Here is a 24,397-nt window from a genome sequence, read left to right as displayed (position 1 = left end):
ATGCACTTATTATTCCCAACTACACTAACAGAGAGAAAAGAACAACGGCAGGAGTCTGCATCTTATAACTTAAAGCAGGTGCTTTGGATGGTGATTCAGCCTCAGCTCTCTCAACACTGACTGCCAAGTGAAAACTTTTTGCGAGGAAGGGACAAAGTACAGAACATCCGCTCAAGAACTCTACTGCAAACTATTGAGTGAACGTCGTGTTGACCTCAAGATGGCCCATTTACAAGCTGGGTACAGTCACACAATACTTCATTCAGCTGGGCCGAGGTGATCATGAGAGGGTAGGTTTGTCAACCCGTGATGGCTTCTCGACATTGAGCATGTAGTCTCGAATCTGAGAAAGAGAGGGGAAAAAAAGATATATCTTTTTTTCTCTCCTTCTTTATTCAAGCGTGCACCCTTTGTGAAAGGCGATCTCATTTCTGAGCCATTGCCATCGCCAGAAATGTGAAACGTTCCCAAGCTGGCTGTCTCACCTCTATTAGGCACCTCAGTCGTCCCTCTAACAGCTTGTAGTCGGTGACGAAGCCTTCTCATGATATATCGTGAGTATAAACTACTGGATTTTCTTCTCGATGACTGCATTTAGTCATTGAAAACGTTGGTAATGCTGTATTGTCTGACTGTTCTCGTTTGCGATCAATATCTATAAACGTTGCCAACTTTTTCTTGATGAAATGTATAATATAGGTTGAGAATTGTGGTCCTTAATTGTTTTACAAGGACTGCGTTTCCCCTAGGGCCTTCCCATGAATGTGTAAAGATTGAGATACGTGATCTGTTGTGACGGTAGTCCTGGGCTGCGCCACTTTGGGGATCGTAGGAGCTTATTCCCGCCACTATCGGCATCTATCGTCTGCTCAACTAAAAGCGAATAGAGTCAGCTGAACATCTGTATCAATACTGGATTGTTATATTTCTGACACTTTTATCTAAAAGTATGAGAAAAAAGAAGCAAAGGACCAAGAGCCTATTCAGACCTAAGACGAGCAGGTATATATAGATAAAATATATTTCTGTTTGTTCCAGTTGTTCTTGTTTTTGTCTCGCCTGCGGAGCAGAAGCCACACATAATAAAATACGTGTCACTTTTCCGACATGGATGCCGTTATCATCGGCGATCGACGTCTTCAACAAATGTGGTTTACACCACAGAATTCTCATTCTGTGGTTTACACTCTCAAATTTTTCACGGATTGGACCTTTGACCACCAAACCCACACCACAGATACATATGTAACCTTAAATGCCTGTCAAGTTCGAATACTGGTATGGAGTCCAGCATGTTCAAAGGTTAATGGTCAATGAACTTTACCCAAATAGCTCAATCAATGTATAGAACTGTGGTGTGATCTTAATAACTTTACAAGCTCATAGTTAAGCACAAAGACGCACTCGCACTCGTTGATAGCTAACTTGAAGTTATAGAAGCTCGAAGATAATAATTGTTTGTAGTCTATTTACGAGATTCTTCGGGGTTAAGAGCGCTCTGTAATCAACGAGCCGCGGGATCCCCACTCGTAGTAAAGCATCATGTGGACAGAACTTGTTGATAGAGACTTAATAAGCCTAGTTAAGTGGGGGGGGGGGGGGCTACATAGTAAGCCTGTATCCTCTATTGGTCGCCACTTCTCTTGTAAAATGCCTTCTCGCTTGTAACATCTAGAGAATCCCTTTCTTTCAAAATTATTCAATTATTGCATGATACTTCTCGATGACAAGATGTATAACAGGGTGTTCTAAGTGAATATTTTTTTTCTCACCGTCAATCTATATAAATTATGTAAAAATTCTTCTACTGACTGACGGCTGTCTTCCATATCCATATTCCACTCTCTATTCCCTCGACCCTCCACTCTAACTCTTTCACATCTGTTATGTCTCACGTCCAGTTATTGTTGTTAGGTGAGCCCATGTTTACGTCCTCGCTGATGTCAAGTATAATATGTCCTTGTCCCTGTCTTTGTATTTTATCTCTCCATTTTATACCTATAATAAATTCGTTTATATTCGTTTATATACTGTACATTTTCATTTATAACAAGGGCACGCTCGATCGCTATATAAGTTCCTGACTTCTGGGCCTCATTTCATAAAGAATTGATATGACAGCAACTCTTGCTGGAATGGCAATTGTCATGGTAACGACAAGAATCCAGCTTCCTGATTGGCTGTTGCTATGGGAAGTTGCCATTCCAGCAATTTAAAGGGTGTGTACAGTTCTGGTCGAGGTGAGGATTTAGCTTTTAACATTTGCGAGATATTCAGAAACCACTCTATGAGATGTCAAAGAGCATGCAGTTCTAAGGGGAGTCAAAAGTTTATGCGATGAAAATCAGTTTTGAAATGGCTGAGATATCCAAAAACAAGGTGAAACATAGAGATCCTAATTAAAAGTTGTGGCATGTCGCCTTTTATTATTAGCACTTTTTGGATACCTCAGCCATTTGAAAACCAGTTTTCATCAAATAAACGTTGAATCCTTCTTAAAATTACATCCTCTTTCATATTTCATAAGAGGCTTTTCATTATCTCACTTAGGAATGTTCAAAACATGAATCCCCACCTCAACAAGAACTGTACAGTCCCTTTAAGAGCTGCCATCCTAACATCTTTTATAAAACGGGGCCCTGGAGATGTGCAAACAGCATATTCAAATTGATTGCATTGTTATATTACAATCTATGCACATTAATTTCCTACTGAAAATAAATGTCACTGAACTTTACTGAACTTAAAATGACACACATGAACTGACGATACATATGAATAAATGTGTATAATATAGACACGTATATATTATACATTTCACCGTCGCCACAAAAGTAATCATAGCGCCGTACATGATTTCTTGATGATCTCATTTCAAAATCATTATCCAAAATCTGTACTTTTTCGTCCAAAAAACATAAATCCAAGAAGTGTTGAATCTGTCACCAGATTAACACACAGTTGAGGAAATCAGCTATGAAATTCAAGTATGGTCAATCTTGCAGGAGAATTTATACGTATTTTAAACGCAGTAGGTCAATCTTGCCGGAGAATGATATGTATTTTTAAACGCAGTAGGACAATTTATGATAACACTCCTCACAACAAACTTAAAGTTTCTAGTTTCCAGTATTCTTACACTTCGAAAAAATGGACCAGAAGTTATTAAGAATAACAACAATTTTTCATGATCGAATATGAAATCCTTCATTTTCTATCGAATCCCAACTTTTTTGCAATCTTTTTCAATTGATTTTTTTTTAGTAGTGTGATGCAAGCGTCTCATTCTTGTGATACAATAATGATAACCTTTTTGACCTCTAAAATGAATGGAGAAGAAGCGAACAAAACGATAAAAAATGTGCACGTATTCTTCTATGTGTGGTTGGTTGTATAAGTATGTGTTTGTGTGCGTGTGTTTAGCTCCCCAGCATTCAACAACAGGTATGTGACAGGCCCTAAAAATGCGTAAAGAGAGAAATCCCGATGCTCTTGACACTGCGGGTTTGTCGTTATCTTTTTGATAGCGAGGAAACTGAAAAAGCAAATGTCTATCGATTGAATTAACCTATTATTCATCACACACTGGTATCTAGCACTATCAAGTTTCATATCGAAATACAAAGCTATTCAGGGGCTGCGGATTTTTTTTTAAAGAGTGGGGAGCTGAGAGCTGACTGAGGTCAGGGGCAAATCATACCCCCTCCCCCTGCTCCCTCACCCCGCTTTGACGTACGGTTGGAACCTTTGGGAGTCATAGGTTTTGCTGTCGTTTTTTTAACGTTACACACACACAAACACACACACACACACACACACACACACACACACACATATATATATATATATATATATATATATATATATATATATATATATATAGCAAAAAAAAAAAGTGGGGTGCAGGCAAAGCCCTGCCCCCCCCCCTCCGATTCCGTGACCCCTGCTATTTACCAACATGAACAAATTTATAGACACTGAAACATAGTCTTCTTGGGGTGTTGTTTTTTATATATTCCTGTTTCCTGTGTGTGTGTGTGTGTGTGTTTATGCGTGTGTGTGTGTGTTTGTGTGTGAATTTGTGTGTTACGAGCCAGGTATTTTCATTTCTAATTTCATTATGTGTTTGTGTGTGTGTGTGCATGGCGAAGTCTGTTTTTGTGTCACTTGCTCGTATTATATTGGCAAGTTATTATTCAGCTTATGATCTTTAAGAGTGTTTGTTTAATAAATTTCATTGTGGTCGCGACATGTGACTTTCTGACATTTCGGGGTTTTCTTTCAGGTAGGATTCTACATTGAAACCAGACAGGAATGGATTCTTCGGAGAAGGTGGAAGCTCTTGTGAGCACGCAGTGGTTGGTCGAACAACTTCGGAAGCGCTCGACGGCTGAAGGAGAAACCCCGTCGCCATCGTCGTCGACGACGCCTTCGAGGCTGTGCATCCTCGACGCAACGTGGCTGGGCTTACTGGACGAAGGACGAAAGGCATACCTGGCGGTCCACATCCCAGGATCGCTTCACTTCGATCTCAACCAGTGTCGGGACAAGACGTCAAGACTGGAATTCACTCTGCCGAGTCCGGAAGAGTTCGGCAGGTTGGCATCTCACCATCTGTCCTATGTTATTCCAAATCATTTTATGTTTGTATTCATTTCTGTTCCAATTTTAATTTTGTATGTTTGTATGTCCAATTTATGTTGCGTTTGATCAGTTTTTTATTATTTGTTATCATTCTTGTAGTTGTTAATCTTTGTTATTCAGTTTTGTAAATTCTCATACACGGTCTTGCTTAAAAGCAGCTTCAAAGCTGATTGCAGGCTTTAATACTGTGTTGAAATAAATATAAACCAAAAGCAAATCAAATCAAATCAAATCAAATCAAATCAAAAAATCGTTCAAATAGTTGCGTAGATGTAAATCGTTACACAAATCACAGTAGATGCATAAAGCGTTGCCATGGTCTAACGTCTAATGGATGATTTGTTAGTCAGGGACATACAAGAACAGCTTTCTTTAACGAAGACGTTCATCGCAACGTCACATTCTAACTTGCAATAGTTCTGACAATATACTCAGTGTTAGTCAAAGTAGATGTATAGCGCTAGACAAATCACAGTAGATGCATAAAGCTTTGTTATGGTCTTATTGTTAAATTGAATGCTATAATAGGGAAATAAGATAACAGCGTTCTTTAACGAAGACGTTTATCACAGCGTCACATTCTAACTTGCAATAGTTCTGGCAATATACAATTAGTGTTAGTCAAAGTTCTATTAACTTACAATACGCCTTCAATTATACGCCATGTCATTTGCGATACTTTGTCATATAGTACATGTATGCACCTCACAGGGACTGTACAGAACATTTTTAGTGTAGGGGGTGGGGGTAGTGGAGGTGTCAATAAGGGCAAATGGTTTGAGGATCCGCTGATTTAATGCATCAACTTCCTTTCAGGTACGTTGGCGGCGAACTAGGCATTGACAACGACACTCACGTGGTCGTCTACGAGAACGATCCCGTCTTCAGAGTGCTGTCGGCGCCGCGGACGTGGTGGATGTTTCGCCTGTTTGGTCACGACAAGGTGAAGCTGTTCACGATTGATACAAACACCACTATTACAAAATGTGCTGTTATCATGACTCTGATATGGCATTCACGTCCCACTGGCTTCCTTATATAACATAAAAAACGCTGTTTGTATTCATTCGGTAAACCGCTTATTTATTTTCGTCATTCATTATTTCATCACTCCTGATGCGTTTTTATAATTATATAGATAACCTAAAATGATGGCACCTTATACTATAATGATTGGGACTACCACAGAATCATAATATTATACCGATTTGCGAGCAGACCTTTCCATTGCCGTATCAATGGTTATAAGAAACGAAGACTTCGATTATTTAATTTTCAATGCAGCTGTAGGATGTTGGATGGCTCTTGGGCTGATGCTGATGACGGAAGTCAATTTCAAACTGGGCTTTGTTTTGTTTTTGTCAATATCACTCTTTTGAACAACGCTATGTATCAAACTGTGTGTTGCTGAGACAATCGTCTTTTCTTGGTCAATTCTTAGACAAAATGGTGTGTGGCAATTTGGAGCTTTCATTTTCTAGCGTCGTCCGGGATTTTCAATTCCACTTCAGTATAGGAATAACAACAAGTAGTTCTAAGTTTCAGTTCAATCCATATCGGGAACATAGGCGCCGGAAGTGAGGGGGCAGGGGGGGGGGGGGGGGGGGGGGGCGGCGGCCCCCCCCCCCCCCAATCCAAAAAGTGGGGGGGCAAAACGCATTTTTGCCCCCCCAAAAAGCCCCCCCCCCAAAAAAAAAAATAATAATAATAATAGTCAAGATAAATGAATAAACAAATAAAATGAAATAAATATGTATATAAATGAATAAAAGGAAAAAAATATGGCTACAAACGGCAGCTTTTGGACTGTAAAATGTAAATGTGTAAATTTGGACTGTAAATTTTCAAGCTCGCTCGCTTCGCTCGCTCGCATCCAGCAGTTGAGCCCGGTGCGCCTCCCCCTTAATTTCTAAAGCGAAAAACATAGCTACGACGACAGTTGTTGGACTCTAGAATGTCAAAATTGTTAAGCTCGCTCGCTTCGCTCGCTCGCATTGAATCGTTATGCCATTCTCCTAATGTTGCTGACAGTAATTGACAGTAGTTGCGCCCGATGCCCCCACCCCTTAATTTCCAAAGCGAAAGATAAATATAGCTACAAACGGGAGTTTGGGGACTGTAAAATGTCAAAATTTTTAAGCTCGATCGCTTCGCTCGCTCGCATTGAATCGTTATGCCACTCTCCTAATGTTGCTGCCAGTAATTGCCAGCAGTTGCGCCCGATGCCCCCCCCCCCCTTAATTTCCAAAGCGAAAGGTATAGTTACAAACGGGAGTTTTTGGACTGTAACATGTCAAAATTTTCAAGCTCGCTCGCTTCGCTCGCTCGCATTGAATCGTTATGCCACTCTCCTAACGTTGCTGCCAGTAATTGCCAGCAGTTGCGCCCGATTCCCCCCCCCCTTAATTTCCAAAGCGAAAGATATAGCTACAAACGGGAGTTTTGGGACTGTAACATGTCAAAATTTTCAAGCTCGCTCGCTTCGCTCGCTCGCATTGAATCGTTATGACACTCTCCTAACGTTGCTGCCAATAATTGCCAGCAGTTGCGCCCGATGCCCCCCCCCCTTAATTTCCAAAGCGAAAGATATAGCTACAAACGGGAGTTTTGGGACTGTAAAATGTCAAAATTCTCAAGCTCGCTCGCTTTGCTCGCTCGCATTGAATCGTTATGCCATTCTCGTAATGTTGCTGCCAGTAATTGCCAGCAGTTGCGCCCGATGCGCCGCCCTATTAATTTCCAAAGTGAAAGATATAGCTACAAACCCCAGTTTTTGGACTGTAAAATGTCAAAATTTTCAAGCTTGCTCGCTTCGCTCGCTCGCATCGAATCGTTATGCCATTCTCCTAATGTTGCTGCCAATAATTGCCAGCAGTTGCGCCCGATGCGCCCTCATTTATTTCCTAAGCGAAATATATAGCTACAATTAAAACTCCAGTTTTGGAACTGTAGAATATCAAAATTTTCAAGCTCGCTCGATTCGCTCGCTCGCATTTTATTGTTATGCCATTCACCTTATGTTGCTGACAGTATATAATTTGTCGATTGTTTCACACCGTCATTCCACAATCCATGTGAGGAAAACTTACAATGTTCCTCAATGACTGCGTTGTTGAATGTATCACATTCCGTAATGTATTGTAGTCCCATTATTGCTCACGCACACACGCACAAGCATACAGACCGTCAAAATTACTTTATGGTTCCCCCCATGTTTCGACAAACCGTACGCCACTTTACATATATATATATATATATATATATATATATATATATATAATAGATGTGTGTGCGTGTGCGTGTGTGTGTGTGTGTGTGTGTATGTGTATATTGTGTAACATATGCATGGTCTAATCTTGAGCCCCCTCCGATGTTTGCCCCCCCCCCCCCCCCCCAATCCAAAACTGCTTCCGGCGCGCCTGCTCGGGAATCCACCTACCTTTTACAGGTTTCTGTTCTGGATGGTGGGCTGAAGCAGTGGCAAGCTGACGGACAACCAGTCGAAAGCGGGAACGGCTCGGCGGTTGAACCAAAGCTCTTCACGGCAAAACCTGCCCGACGCGACATCCTCAAGAGTTTCGATCAGGTGCTCGACAACCAGAAAACCGGCGACTTCACCATGATCGACAGCAGAAAGAAGGAGTGGTTTGATGGCAGCATGGCTTCAATTTGGCCAGGTATCTACCGTTCACAGGGACCGCGGAACCACCCAACCCCCTCACCCATCCCCATCCACACCCGTACACACACAAACACACACAAACACACACACATAGGCCCACACACATACTTTTGGCTCTCAAAGAGGAAATCCACCCCAAAAATAAACAAACTTCACAAAAAAAGAGAAAATATTCCCTATAGAAAGATACAAAAATGACAAAAATGGGACAAGAAATAGGGATGATATGACATTTTGAAATTTCACATTCTTTCGGAAAATATTTCTTGACCATACCTACTGATATTCAAATGAGTGAGTTGATGATGTAATACCCTCACAATTTTTCATGTTTTTTACATATGAAATTCGAAAAAATTGTAATTTTTAGCTGATCATATTAAAGTATGTTCACATACCAAGATATATCGGACTTAACATTCGTTCTTTTTATCATGGGCACGCAGTTTTAAGGGAAGTTTTATATCTATCCAGTTGATTTTTATCATTTCTGTATATGAAATGAATAAAAATTGTGAGAGCATTTCATCGTGAACTTACTATGTACAAAATAATTTAAATGTTTTCCGAAAAATTGTGAAATTTCAAAATATATCTTTCTTATTTCTTACCCGATTTTTTTCATTTTTGTATCGTTCTGTAGGGAATATTTATCTCTTTTTTTAAGCTATTTATTTTTTTGAGTAGATTTCCTCTTTAAAAAACCACACACACACAAACACACACACACACATACACTTTTTTTTTTGTTTTTCAACGATGTTTATTCTGTTCCATTCAAAGTAATAGAAAAAAATAACAATTTTCATTTGCTACAATTGAAATGACGAAAATATACATTTGTGATCATAATAGCAAATTTGCTATTGCTGTACATAATGACATAACAAAAATTACATTTTCATGAACAATTATCAATTTACATACAGTCACTTCCCCTATGCTCTCAAAAAGAATTGCTTAAATTTAACAGTGATAATTCAATTCTTCTAGCATTAATCTTAATAATCATCCAAATGAATTATGCAGCAAAATTATACAGTGATAAATAATGGAACCATATTATTAATCAACCAATACCCGCCCACCTACTAACTCATATCCCTTCCTGAGTCCCTATGACCACCCCCACCAGTTCCCTCCCTTCCTGTTTCCTCCCCCACCCTTATCTGTACACATGCAACACACAAACACACACAAACACACCCATACACACACACACACATATACACATGCACCTAATTTGGTTAACTGCTCTTGCCTGCACATCACAATATAGTAAATATAGTTATATAATCAGCCCGCCAACAGGCTGACAGGAACGCATGGGAAAGGAGGGGGAGAAAATACAAAACAACACAAGAGAAAAAAAGAAGAAGAAGAAGAAGAAGAAGAGGAGGAATGAAGGAAAGGAAAAAAATGAAGAAAAGAAAGAGTGGAATACTATGGAAACATTACTATTTTCATAAAAGTCACAAACGTTGCACGTAGCTTCAGACTGGTTTATTCAACGAAGTCTCAAAATATTCCCATTTTTGTAAATGTACATGTAGCTTCCCAGCCTTGGTCGCAAGGATTTTTTCCTCATTTATTAATTCAACAATAATCTTTTGCATCTTTTCTCCAGTGGGTAACTTATTTCCCGTTCTAGATTTAAAAATAATGTATTTTATTAAGATAATCAAAGTATTTACACATTTTGATCTATTTGAATAATCCGAGATTCCCCCAAATATATCTCTCCAATCCATATTCCTTAACTCATTTATATCAAAATAATTAATTATGAATTCCCATAACGGTTTCACTTTAACACAGTGTAAAAATAAGTGCAGATAAGTTTCAGGCTCATGTTGGCAGAAGGAACAAAGGCTGTCTGTTACAAAACCAAACTTCATTAAACGCTCCTTAGTGTAAACTACGCCATGTAACATAATAAATTGAAATTCTCTATATTTTCTTATCAATGTACACTTACTCGGTTTAATAAAAAGATCTTTTATTTCTTTGTTTGTATAATCATAGCTACTGTGGTCATCTTTAATTTGTAAAACATAAGATGACTGTAAATCTTCCACCATAGCCTCATATATTTTTCTCGATTTTAAAACTTGCAAATTTACTCTCTGACCAAAAAAAAAAAAAAAATCAATTTTAAGTCAAAGTTTGTGAAATCAACTTGCTGAAGTGTACCTGCTCTCATAGAGTCCTTCCATTTCTGAGGTATAGCATTAAATATATCATTCAGTTTAAGCAATTCTTCTACCTTAAAACCAAGACCCAAGCTTTGAAAATGTGACTGAGATCTCAAATGACCGTTATCTAATATAATATACCCCAAAATGTTACAAAAGACCAGACATGCGCAAGTCGTAGAGTTCAGACGTGTTTCTGGGTGGGCTCCCGCCGCATACTTCCTCCGTCATTTACACATATCGAAGTACAACCTCTACTTGTCGTCAAAGGTGCAATACCACGCGGAATACCATTTAATTCTACAAGTCATGTCAGATATTCAAAAAACATATAATCTACGAACTCATATTTCAACGCAAAAATCTGACAAATCCGCCAAAGTCACGTCGAAAATGCCAGGGAACAGCAATGCAAGGGGACCTACCACAGCGGGCACGAGGACGCGCTCATTGCAACCTGCGCCTCAACCGGCGCCCCAACAGGAGCCCCCACAAGCCATCGGTATCCCAGCAACGCCGAAGCCAACTCCAACCCCAGGCCCTGTGAATGTCCTGCCAACTACAGGTGCTGGAGATTCCGGGGACTCTCGTGAACAGACATCCTGCCCACCAACCAACCCCGACTCTGGCGTTTCCACCATAATGAACGAGTTGAAAGGCATGATAACTGAACTATCCAACAAGTTGACAACGAAAATGGACTCGGTACTGCTGGAGATAAATACTGTGAAACATGACCTGGCAGAAACGAAAAGGTATGTGTCCGAAATTGAGGCAACCGTGAACTTCAACGCTGAAAAAATACAGTCGTTAGAGAAGGAAACCATACCTAACATAAATGAGTCAATGGAAAACAAAATAGACGATCTTAATGAAAAACTGATATCGCTGGAGCTGCACCAGAGAAAGCAGAATCTCCTTATCTACGGGATTCCGGAGGATAGGAATGAAAATATCTATGATACGATTGCTCATGTCTTCTGTCACTACCTCGGCACTAATTCAGAGGAAGCCCGGGCAATTCCAGTCATCAATGCCCACCGACTGCCCTCCGCCAGAAGAGACGCTCAACCCACAGGGCCCCAGCCTATAATTGTCAGATTTGGCCGAATGGCCGACAGAAATCGTCTGCTACAGGCGTACGAGCATCCCCGAACTCGACCAGCCCCCGCCGCCCCTTCCGGAGGTCGACCGGACCCAATACGCCCCTCGAGTAACCAATCGACCCAATCCACTCCAGACGGCCAGCAACCCGAAAGCACGGAGAGAGTCGACAGTCCTACCCAACTGGGATCCACCAGCCCCGCCCGGAGCTATGCTGACAGCGTATCTCACGGATTCAACTTCGCCAGGGTGTCAATACGCACAGATCTACCTGCCAATATGAAATGGGAGCGGGCACGATTAGCAACTATCGCCTATAAACTTCGACAAGAGAAGAATCTCTCAACCAGAATCCGGCAGAATGGAACCAGGGTGTACCTTCAAACGCGTAAAGCAAAATCGAATGGAGTGCCGCAGCAAAATTGGAGTGACTGGAAAGAGTAAGCTCATTTCATTTAAAATGTATTCTACAGTGAAATTATATTTTAAGAAATTTGATGTCTGAAAACGTGTCTTCTTTTTCGTACACTGCAACCAAACAAAGAAAAATTGTGAATCTTTATGTTACCCAAGAATATCAGCTTATTTATGGCTCACATAAGATTATCCATAAATGTAATATTGCTGTTTCTAATGCCAGGCAAAAAACAGCCTGAGTTAGTAGGTGACAGAAAAAAAAATCTCAATTCAGGATGTATGAGGCACAAGACTCTTCGCCAGTATCTCTTTTTTATTCATACATCGGCATGATTTTTTTTTTCTTCACCATAAAGAAAGAGCGACATATGTTACTGCCAATGCAATCAAGAATATTGCTTAAATTCCGTGTGCATTTTATATGGAACTCTTATAGTTGCCGATCAGTTTTTTCTTTATTTTGTGTTGTTTTTGTTCTCAATGTCTCGGAATGAATTCAGTGGTACATTAACTCAATTTAAAACACTGGTATTTAGTTTACAAGAGAAAAGAGAAACGTTTCTGACAAGCCCGGTGTGACGCTTCTTACATGATGAACGAACGTTTCAACTTTAAAAGTTTGAGTATTTTATTTGGTTTATAATTGGTTAGTTTTTTTTTATGGCGAAAAAGTGGTTTTGCGTAGTACAAATAAATGATAATTTCTCCCCGAATTTTTATAGAGTAGTCAATAGGATGCATAATATGAAAGTTATTACACCCTTTAAAAAAAAATAATATTTTTTTTTTTTGGATATACAGGGCACTAATGTCCGTGAGACAAAATGTATGTTATAATTCTTTGAAAGGTAATTCGCATATATATTCTCATTTGTTCAAGAATTCGGCGACTCTCTCGGGTTCACCCTCTGTATCTTGTCAATCTGATAAATCATCGCACTCATCCATGTTACCTTTTCCCGTTATGTTACAGACTAAGGGAGGTCGAAATGATATTTTGATGAATTCATTGGAATTGAATACTGACTTTTTTCTCGGCAATGTGTCATTTTTTTTTTTAATATATAAAATCCCTATTGTATGTGTGGCGGTCTACCCCCCCCCCCCCCCCCCCCCCCGAAAGAGGAGGTGATTTGCGACCAGGTTGTTACCGCCTGCTGGATGAATGATTATTTCAATCCTTTAAAAGGTCAAAGCCCGAGATTTTTTTTTTTTTTTTTTTGTGCGTATGTGTGTGCTAAGGTACAGCGACACTCTTTGGCTTGCCTATTGTGTGATGATAGAATAGACTGGAGATGCACTCCTCAGTATAATCCCCATTAATATGATAGAAATTAGTGTAATGTAAGAATCATTATGGAGTTTCTAGCAACGTCCACGTTGCCTGTGACACCATAGCCACTGTTAGCTGCCACCTTGTAAATTCATCCGTGACTGTTACTTTTCTTGAAAATGCACCCAATAATTGTTTGTGTATATGTGTGTGTGTGGCATACCGTCTCCCTTTCGACCACGGGTGTCCTCTTGATGCAATTTAACAGCTTGCATTGCTTTTCCCGCCAAAATTGAGACAAAAATAATGATGGCTTTCCCAGTCAAATGAATGGATTGAAAGGCTGTTGTAAATTTGATGGCTCATGGTATTGTTGAGACGCACACATCCTAACTTCCTCTTATCTCTAGATGAGAGATTTGGAATTTCTTAGAATTGTGTTTTCAACTAAAGTAACTCCATACCCCTTCAGAGGATGAGCCCAGATGTTAGAGGTTTGCAGTTTACATAACCCCATTCTTTTGTTCTAAAAAATGCACTCCTTGCAGTGGATGCACTCTATGGTACATCCAACTTAATTCATGGCTATCGTGTGTCTTAACATTGGAGTTGAGACACGCCCATCATGAATATCCAGCCCCCCCCCCCCCCCCCTCCCGTGTGATTTGGGATTCATTAGCCCCTTTCCGATAATGAGGCCAAATGTGACAGGTTTACGCACTAAGCGTAACCCCATTCTTTGTAAAACTGCAGCATTGTTCCGCATGCACCCTGTGATATTTGGTCTCTAAGGAATTTTCTAACAATGTATAGCAAATTCTCGCACTTATAAGTGAAGTGCTAATGCGCTTTTATCTCGTGTCATTACCCTCTCCTCCTTGCATTTACAAATGAGTTGAAAGTACGCTTTTATCTTATGTCATTACCCTTCTTTTTTGTATTTACAAGTGAAGTGAAAAAACACACTTTCATCTTATGCCATCACCCTTTGCCATGACGCCTGTATTTGTTATTATGTGTCAATCCCTTCTGTTCATTTATCGTGAAAACATTCCCTGGATCCCTTGAACTAAAGTAATTTATGTAAAGTACATAATTATCCCACACTGGTTTGCTCCGGTTTGTAGAGTACCAAAAGAGTCTGTAAACATACAGAAAGGTTTTATTACCAATACCCTATCTGTCCTTCCCGTTCTATCCTGCCACCGCGATTCCTTGGCTATACCTTAGAAGTTGCATACTGTTTGTCATACAGTGCAATGCACAAGGTTTTAATGTGTTCCGTAAATATTGAGCACTATAAATGTACATTATTTTGTAGTAATGGAAGTTTTGAAATGTTTTTGAAACATTATAATACGCTCTGGACCTTAAAACTACTCCAGATGTTTTATGTATTCAACACACAGGTGACGTGCCTTGTACTAAATATCACGCGAATGTCTATTGTGTATGGTCTAACCGTGGTACTTTGTTAGTTTTCTTTTCCTTTTTTATCCTTCTCCTCCTCTTCTTTTCTTCTTCTCTCTCTTCCTGCTACCACAGATCCGTCTTGCAGACAAGTGCACAATAAATTGTCCCACTTGTATATTCAAAAGCCTTTATTCATACTGTTCATTATACTCATAGCCACCAGGTGGCAGATTTCGGGTGTCTCGCTGGGACAGTGTGAGGTTTCCGGGGGTCCCTCGGGAATTATCATTTCCTTTGTCTACAGCCTTATTCTCATTTTGTTCCTATAACCTGAAGTCATGAGGTACAATTTTGCACTATCCTGTTTGATACCTGTATTTTTTCCCCTTTCTTGTGCGGATATTACTTCCCATGTTCATAGTATACATGTTGTCTATTTCAAAATGCATTTTATGTGCACTGTATAGTTCTTCTCCCCTTTCACTTATATGTTGGCTTACACTTAGTCTCAACAATGTTGATGTCACACGATAGGGACGCTAGCTTCCGGCTCTATGCCGCCCTCTCTCGCTTACACTGGCGTTCCCTCTGATTTCCTGCACACATGGTATACTGCATACTCTTTGCATCCTCAGCATACCGTCCAGTACATATCTCTGTTACCTTTCTGTCTGATGGCCATTATTATAAAACGTTTTCGCCTCATTGATTACATTGTTATATTGTACAATTCTTGATTACCATGTACAATACTTTAATCCTAAATCTTGAACTCATTTGTTTTTTGGATGTTAAATATGAATGTAATTATTTTTTTTTTATTTTTTTTTCTTTCTTTCATTAATCGTTCCGAAATGTTATATCCGAAACTCAAGAAAGATGTATTTAAACCTCCTTACATATTCTCTTATGCAGTTAAATTGTCGTGTTATCATTGAAGGATTATTATTCATTACAATTTTATTTCATCTAATGTTTCCCCATCGTATTTTCCGTATCTGGCGGGAGCCCTCCCCCAAACACACTACAACATGGCTTTGTTATCCCACCGTCTTCGCTCTAGCATATCGGCATATCGGCTTGGCTCTCACAATCCTCTTTATCCTTTCCAATGCATGTATGTCTTCTCGGAAGCCCACTGAGACACTGGATTTATTCTTGTTATTGTGTTGTGTGTGTTCTATGTCCTTTTCTGTCGATTCTTCTCACTGCTCTTACTTACCTCATTCTTCCCCTTCTCGTTTCACGTTCTACGTCTCCTCAGCGATCTTCTGCTTATCATGATTTTGACGTCACCCATGTTCGTAACTTACTCCAGTGTCTTGCCACATTACGGCGACTGGGTATTTTTTTGTATTGTCCACTCGTTCATTACATCCTAGTCTCGTTGATGACGCAGACTTTAAAAGATTCGTCTTGTATTCGTAATTATGGCTAATTTTTTGAATGCTCCATTTTATTCCTTATCGAACGATGATTTTTTTGAATTGTTTAGGGACACAGGCTTAGACTCTGACCCAGTGAGTGGGTCAACCAGTATACGAACCACCCCTTACGATAATTTTGTTACCGATAGCCTGAACACTGCTGCAAATGAATTGCCTTTTGATTTTAGTAATGATCATATCACCCAAAATAAGTTGTGCAATTATATTACAGTGAATCAATACAAAAATATAATTCAGAATTTTTCTGAGGATACATTTTCTTTTTTGCATCTAAATATAAGGAGTTTGAATAAACATTTTGATGATTTAAAATTTTTATTAGAATCTGATGCAAGCCAGTCGCTATCCGTTATCGGATTAAGTGAGACATGGTTAGCTTCCAATGCAGAAAATTATTTCGCAATCGAGGGTTATAATTTATTTGTTAACAATAGGTCTGATAAGAATGGAGGGGGGGTTGCATTGTATGTAGCACGTTCCTATGATACTATTATTCATGAAGATATCTCTAGAATGGACAATATTGTTGAATCTTTGTTTATAGAAATTTTCATCCCAGGATGTAGAAATCTTATGGTAGGCGTTATATACAGACCCCCTTATTCAAATTCTAATGATTTTTTAGATTATTTTTCAGATCTGGCTAATTCACACGTTTTTAAAAATAAGGATTGCTTTTTACTCGGCGATTTTAATATTGATTTGCTGAAGTCTGAGCATGATAATATCTCTAGTGAGTTTCTCCATACACTTCTGTCCTCGTCTTTTCTTCCGCTTATTTCTAAACCCACACGTGTTACAGATCGCTCTGCCACCCTCATTGACAACTTGTTTTGTAATATTTTACCCCTCCCCGATTCTTTTATAATTCTTTCAGATATGACCGATCATTTACCAATAATGACTTGTTTTACACCTAAAACACCAGCTAATACTAAACCTGTTTCATCTTTTTTGTTCAGACGTAGAGTTTCACCTGAAAAGTTAGCAAGTTTTGATGCGGCTCTCGAGAATGCTGACTGGTCAGGAGTATTTGGCAGCGATGACGTTAATATATCTTTTCATAATTTTATGGAAATTTTCAATCATCATTTAGATGATGTAATTCCAAAACAAAGAAATAGAACCGAGTATAAAAAAAACACCCAGGTTACCTTGGATTTCAAGATCAATTCTTCGTTCAATTAATAGGAAAAATCGTTTGTATTATAAGTACAAAATTGAAAAAACTGAGCGATCGAAGAATAGATATACATCATACAAAAATACTTTGACAATGATTTTACGTTCTGAAAAGAAAAGATATTATTCTAAGCAATTATCGAGATATAAGTTTGATATGAAAAATACCTGGAAAGTTTTAAAACAGGCCATGAATGTTCCGAGTAAAAACTCTGACATTGATAGAGTTAAAGTGAATGATGAATTGATTAATGATCCCCTTTATATTGCAAATATTTTTAATACTTATTTTTCAAAAATAGGCGAAAATTATGCTCATAATATTCCTGCAACAGAGACTCATTTTACTGAATTTTTAGGTCATCGTAACTCTGATTCCATATTTTTCATACCAACTAACAGATTTGAAATTATTGATATAGTTTCCTCTTTTGAAAATAAACGTAGTTCTGGTTATGATGAGATAGATAATTTTGTACTTAAGGGTGTTATTTCCTCGGTTGCTGATCCACTTGCTCATATATTCAATTTGTCAATTCTTAACGGTGTGTTTCCCGATAAAATGAAATTAGCTAAAGTAATCCCAATATTTAAGGTAGGTGATAAGTTTGAAATCAGCAATTATCGCCCAATTTCATTATTATCGTCATTGTCCAAGGTCTTAGAAAAACTCATTTATAAGAGAATGATTAATTTTTTGAAGGCACATGAGGTTATTACGAATTATCAGTTTGGTTTTCGCGAGAAACATAGTACTACGCATGCTCTTTTGCATTTTGTTGATAGAGTTGTTCATGCAATTGATAACCATTCTCATTTAGTTAGTATTTTCTTGGACTTCTCCAAGGCCTTCGACACTATCAATCATGATATTTTACTTTATAAGTTATCGCATTATGGAATACGTGGGAAGGCCTTGGAGTGGTTCAGGAGTTATTTAGTTGATAGAAAACAATTTGTAACAATTAAAAACTATGATTCAGATGTAAGAGAAGTCAAATGCGGCGTCCCACAGGGAAGTCTTTTAGGGCCGTTATTGTTCATTATTTATATCAATGATTTTTGTCGCGTATCCGACAGCCTCTCTTTTATTCATTTTGCAGATGACACAAATGTATTTTTTGCCCATAATGATATTGATTTTCTTGTTCATAAAATCAACATTGAGTTGAAGAAAGTGACAAATTGGGTCAGGGCCAATAGGCTATCACTCAATGCTCAAAAAACGAAATATATGCTTTTTAGTAACACTGTTGACAGTTTAAGTATGAATATAATATTAGATGACTCTCATCTACAAAGAGTCTCACATACCAAATTTTTGGGTGTCATTGTGGATGACAAACTTTCCTGGAAATCACATGTTGATAATGTTTGTAATATAGTATCACGTAATATAGGTATAATAAATAGATTAAAATTTTATATTTCACAAAAATCATTACTTATGTTATATTCGTCGTTAATATTGCCTCATCTTAATTATGGAGTATTAGTTTGGGGCAACACTCATCAGAATTTATTAGACAAAGTGTTTCTTTTACAAAAGAAAGCTCTTCGTGTTATCTGTAATTCCTCTGTATGTTCTCATACAAATATGTTGTTTGCCTCCAACAAGCTCTTAAAAATGACAGATTTGTTTTTGTTTAATTTAGGGCAATTTATGTACAAGTATTGTAATAACTTGCTTCCATCTATTTTTGATTCTATGTTCCTCAAAAATCAATCATTTCACAAATATCCCACTAGGCGATCTGGTGAATTTCATTTACCTCTTTTAAGAACGATTTTTGCTAAAAACTCACTTATTTATGTAGGCCCAAATTATTGGAATTCTTTGAATCATGACTTAAAAGATGCTCCATCCATATACTCTTTCAAGAGGAGACTGAAGTTTTTTTTATTGCAATCGTATGACTCTACAATACTGAATTAACCTTTTGGCTTTTTTTTAATACTAACCTGTTTACTTTGTCCCCTACTCGAAGAGGTTTGCAATGTTGTCATCTATGCCATTTTTTACCCATAGAGTCTAGTAGATGACTCTCCGTGTGCTACCTCGGTTCATATATCCCTCTATTTTCTATTTTCTTGTCTTTCTTCAAGGCGTCAAAATTTCGCTTTCCCCAGCAACTATCTTCTGTTTCTCTCGGCATGCTTCTGCCGAAGATCGCTGTTTATGTTTATGTTGTTTCTGTTGTTCTGTTACTGTTTCTGTCTCTTGTTTGCGTTCTTGTCTGCTATTTTGTCTTCAGTTCGTCAGTCTTGTCCATCCCGTTTTGTCCTTTACAACCTTTTCTGTAGTAGTTGTCTTGCTGTCTAGTCCTGTTTTATGTTAGTTCGCGTCTATGTAAATGTATTTATTTGTTAATCTAATTTCTAGTGGGCTTCCAGACTTCTTCCACTTTGTTATCTGTTTGTATATACGACGGTTCAATTTAGGATCTTTTCGTTGATGTTCTTCCCCAGAGGGACCCACATACTACAAGCTCTGTCTTTTTAGTGGGTCCCTCCATTTTTCGCATTTAAAACAACGGTATACATGTATTTCGCTTTGATCACTTATGTTTCTTTCTTGCAATACGATGTATGATTACTTTAGGTCCTCAATTGTTATACTCTTTTTATTTCACTATGTTCTACTTACCTTATTTTCTGTTACAAAATGAAGTGAAACATATGTTTTTTGTTGAAAAATGAAATAAACTTTGAACTGAACCTTTGAACTGAAACCTGAAGTTAGGTCCCAGCGAAAACTATACAATCCCTTTTAGATATTGAAGTAAGCCAACATTCTTCAATCATCATACTTTATGGTCAACTATTGCAATCTAGTTATTATCCTTTTAATTTCTGTTTTTTAACATGCTCGCTGAAACTAAAACACGATTTCAAGAACTGCATGATCATCCCTAGTTAGGGTTAGCTAGGCAATATCCCGCACAGAGGAGTTTTATTTCAGCATGAGGAGAGGACATGTGTCATCACCCATCATCATTTAAAGCACGCACCCTCTAGGTCATCTTCAACATCAGACACTTAATTGTCAGAAATTAAACAGGGAGTGCCAAATACTCACTGTCAAATTTCTGTAGCATTTAAATCACATAATTGAAACGAAGTCAACAGTTTTACTTCGAATTTTGTACACTGAAAGAATAAGTGTTGACTCATTATGCTGTCAACGTAATTGCGATTAGATGTCTAAGGAATTGACATTGAAAAATGGCACGAGCTTTAAGGAATGGCAGAGTACCTAGTATCGGTGGAGAGGAGGATTGGGCTTTTAACTTTTTGCGAGATACCAAGAAAACACTTATGAGATAGTACAGAACATACCATAAGAGGAATGCAACGTTTATTTGGTAAAACTCGGTTTGGGAATGGCTGAGACATCCAAAAACAAAGTAAAACAAAGCGATTATAATAAAAGGTGGGTCCCACCTTTTTTATTCGGATCGCTCTGTTTTGCATATCTCAGCCATTTCAAAACCAATTTTCATCAAATAAACGTTGAATCCTCCTAGAATTACATGGTCTTTCATGGTTTCCCATTATCTCACCCAAAAATGTTAGAAACCTGAAGTTATGTCTCAACCAAAACTATACGGTCCCTTTACAAACGGACCTCTGTCTATAAAATACGTAATCATTCTTTGGTGTAGTCCACACCGGCGTAGTGACGATTCGTTATCATCCTTTGTTTTGTTCCTTTTTTATATATGATTCTTCTCGGTGGTGGTGCGAATAGGACTGAAGTTGGGCCATATCCGACAAACAACAAACGTCCCCTACGACGGTTTCATACGAGAAGACAATGATCGCTTAGTTCCGCCCGAAGACATGCGTCAAGTGTTCCAGGCCCAGGGCGTGGACCTGTCTCGCCCGATCGCCTCTTCTTGTTTCGTCGGCATCGCGGCGTGTACCGTGGCTCTGGCGGCCTACGTGCTGGGGAAGGAAGACGTGGCGGTTTACGACGGATCGTGGGATGAATTCTCCAAGCGAGCTCCGGAAGACTCGGTCGTCATCGTCCCGGATCCGTAGAGAGATTTGGATAAATCGAACACGGTTCTACTGCGTATTCTGTATTCTCTGGCGGGACTCCACAGTTAGTTCTTGGCTCCTACGTAATACAAACATCACGTGATTTTCCTACCAGTGTACAGCTCGAAAAAGAAAATACAAACATTTGACGAAGGGTACGTTCCGTAAGAGAATAATTGCATATTTCCAATATTAATACTAATATGATTAGCAAAAGACATTGTGTGGAAAAATATGCAAATTATGCTAATCCAGTTTAGGAAAGGTGCATTCCAATGTCTTTTGTTGTTCAATCATATAATTGACAGTTTACTCGAAGTAGCAGTATTGACAGATGATGTCACCAACAAAATTTTGATTCGGAAGACTTTCATTTTTGCAGTCGTTTCCAAGTGATCGAAGAAAGATAGTAGCAAGCTATTATAAAATGTATGACAACCGTGCAGACATTTTTTTTTTTGCCATATAGAATGGTGATCAGGATATTATAAATCAATAAAAGTCAACATGCATCGCATAAGTCCTTTAACACGACACGCTGCGTTCACCTTGACACATGGGTCAAGGCTTGCAGAAATATTAATCAACTACATGTATCAAGTATCAACTATCAGAGCTATGAAGCATTCTATCACCGCTAAGCAAAGACGAAGACGAGGATTACAAAACAAACTAGGGTATAGCAGCCTAACCCACTAAAAATGTGTTCTACACTATAGTCTAGCTTATCTGCTGTTGAATAGCAGGTTATTTTAGTACTCGTGCCAACTCCTCCCTCCCCCCCCAAAAAAAAGAAAATAAAAAAGATTAGCTTCTCTTACACTTTGCCAGTATTTTATTATTTTTGTCTTTCTATGAGCTTCTTCTCTCCCCATTTAACCTTTCATTATCCAGTGTAGATTACATCGTATATAGACTATATTGCTTGCGTTTTCCCCTATTCTATAATATTTGCAATTTGTAGTACACATGTACTTGTACTATGTTTTATTATAATTGTTTATATATAGTAACCTTGCTATAGAGCAGCATTTTGCTGATTGCAGATCTTTAAACAGTAATTAACTCAAAACTCCACTGATAGCGGGTTGATGCGTGTACAAGTCTTGCACTATACCCTGTTCGGTGTGGATTTCGTGGGTAGAAAGTTTGAGTTTTCATGAACTTCGTTTGAGACATGATACAAGTATTCTTTACAACAAACTAAGTGTCCGTTGATTGGGGAAACTTGTAGACCTACTGTTCAGTATCAGAATACGTACAACCTTGTAACTTTTTGTTGCCTTTGTTTAAGTGGTGTTTAGTTAGTGCTTCTACATCTATCTCACTTTTCCTTCATTTTTTTTTACGATCAGGGGTTACTACGTTTATTTAGTTAGTATTTATCTTTTAATCTACACGAGTCTATTTTAAATGGAAACCTGTAAAATATTTCTGCTTTATAGAGCAAACGTACTGTCCATTGATTGGTGAAATGGTACCTGTTCAGTATCAAATATACGTTGTAACTTTCGGTTGCCTTTTTGTAAGTAGTGTGTACGTTGTGCTTCTCTAACTTTCTTTTACTACATGTCCCATGTCATCGGGTGCTGTGTTTGTTTATCTTGTAATCTACGCAAGACTGTTTTAACTGTAAAATACATGTACTTTTCAGATACACGTTTATATTCAAAGGGCAGCATGATTTTCATGGGCATCTCATTTGTCACTATCATCAATTCGATGTGGTTTATTCTTTTTTGTTCTAAGACTTCCAGCAGGATTTATTACATGTACTCAGTATTTTTGTGTGGTTTTCTTCAGATGTGTCTTCCAATCCTGTTACTTTTGAATTTAAAGCATCATTATAAATTATTTTTTGATACAAGCACTAGAGAATCTGCCTGATGAGCATTTAATTTTTCTTAAAAATAAAATATTTAAGGCTTTGATTATTAAAGTTTATATACATGTATCAGGTGATACAGTAAATTGTTTGTAATTACAGTAATACGTAAATTCAAGAATAAAGAAATACAGTAAACCTCGCATGAGTCGAAGCTCTCGGGACTGACGAAAATGCGTCGACTTAAGTGAAATTCGACTCTCGCGAGAGTCGATTTTTTTCGACTCACAGTTATGTACATGTATTATAGTACATTTGCATGCATATGTGTGTGTGTGTGTGTGTGCGTGCGTGCGTGCATATGTGTGTTTGCATTCAAATTTGTCTGTTCTTGAAGATAATGTTCTTTTTTTGTTCTAAATTGAACATGGAATTTGTATCAATACTAGTAGTTAAACGTAGTTCTGAGAATGTCTGCACTGTAATGTGGCAATGTGCATGTGCTATGTCTATGGTGCAACATAGGTAGCCATCTCTGTCAACCTACCCTGAGACAAACTCTCCCAGGCCCATCCCACCTCCATTGAACAAAACTATACAGCCAGCCGGGCACGCACAAACAAGCTCCGCCCACTTGGCCTGTCACTAAAATACTAAAGCAGCGATTGGTTGACCAAGGAGTTCTGGCTTGACATGGATAAAGTATGGATGTGCTGTGTGTATGGATAAAGTATATGTATCGATGTGCTGTGTGTATACATGTATACATGTGTATGTATTCGACATGCGTGCAGAGCGGTACGGTGAGTGTGCATGCTTGCCTGCAGCAGGCCAGGGACGGGGTTCTGCGACATGCCGATTTTTTTGTTCTCCTCTAAATGTAATATGAGAATGCCAGACAAATCTTCTTCGGCTCAAGTGATGTAAACTACGTGTATTTTGTACAAAAGGGACTGAATGTTTTACTTCGACACAGCCGAAATTCGACTCTCGTACTTCGGCTTATCCAAATATTTCTTAGAGAAAATACATAGGGAAAAATCGGGACTTTTTATTTTGCTTCGAGTTAAGTGATTTTCGACTCACTCGACGTCGACTTATCCGAGGTTTACTGTATTATCTTTTATATGTATGCAGGTATATAATAAATACACAATATTCATCTCTTCA

General features: G+C 38.4%; 1 protein-coding gene across 2 annotated transcripts; it reads left to right on the top strand.

Annotated features, from left to right (window-relative positions):
- The first annotated feature begins 257 nt into the window (after positions 1 to 257).
- On the top strand, positions 258 to 22,102 carry LOC139728684 (thiosulfate sulfurtransferase-like). Of its 2 annotated transcripts, none has more exons than XM_071639621.1 (5): positions 258 to 554; positions 4,290 to 4,598; positions 5,461 to 5,587; positions 8,093 to 8,321; positions 21,110 to 22,102. In XM_071639621.1, exons 2-5 carry the CDS (start codon positions 4,315 to 4,317, stop codon positions 21,400 to 21,402), a joined length of 933 nt encoding a protein of 310 aa, XP_071495722.1. In that variant the 5' UTR covers positions 258 to 554; positions 4,290 to 4,314; the 3' UTR covers positions 21,403 to 22,102. The 2 variants fall into 2 exon arrangements, with proteins under 2 accessions (XP_071495722.1, XP_071495721.1); XM_071639620.1 differs by having other exon boundaries at positions 4,286 to 4,598.
- The last annotated feature ends 2,295 nt before the right edge of the window (positions 22,103 to 24,397 follow it).

Source organism: Diadema antillarum, unplaced genomic scaffold (assembly GCF_040938485.1).
Source record: "Diadema antillarum isolate AM-2024a unplaced genomic scaffold, OU_Dant_1.0 seq00000190_RagTag, whole genome shotgun sequence".
In the NCBI taxonomy this organism is placed as follows: domain Eukaryota; kingdom Metazoa; phylum Echinodermata; class Echinoidea; order Diadematoida; family Diadematidae; genus Diadema; species Diadema antillarum.
This window is presented reverse-complemented; position numbering and strand designations above follow the sequence as displayed.

What these genes read in the sequence shown, in the direction of transcription:
- LOC139728684 (XM_071639621.1), top strand. Translation starts at nt 4,315, where the DNA reads ATGGATTCTTCGGAGAAGGTGGAAGCTCTTGTGAGCACGCAGTGGTTG. An exon ending in AGTCCGGAAGAGTTCGGCAG is followed by an intron (nt 4,599 to 5,460) that starts GTTGGCATCTCA and finishes ACTTCCTTTCAG; the next exon opens with GTACGTTGGCGGCGAACTAG. An exon ending in GCCTGTTTGGTCACGACAAG is followed by an intron (nt 5,588 to 8,092) that starts GTGAAGCTGTTC and finishes TACCTTTTACAG; the next exon opens with GTTTCTGTTCTGGATGGTGG.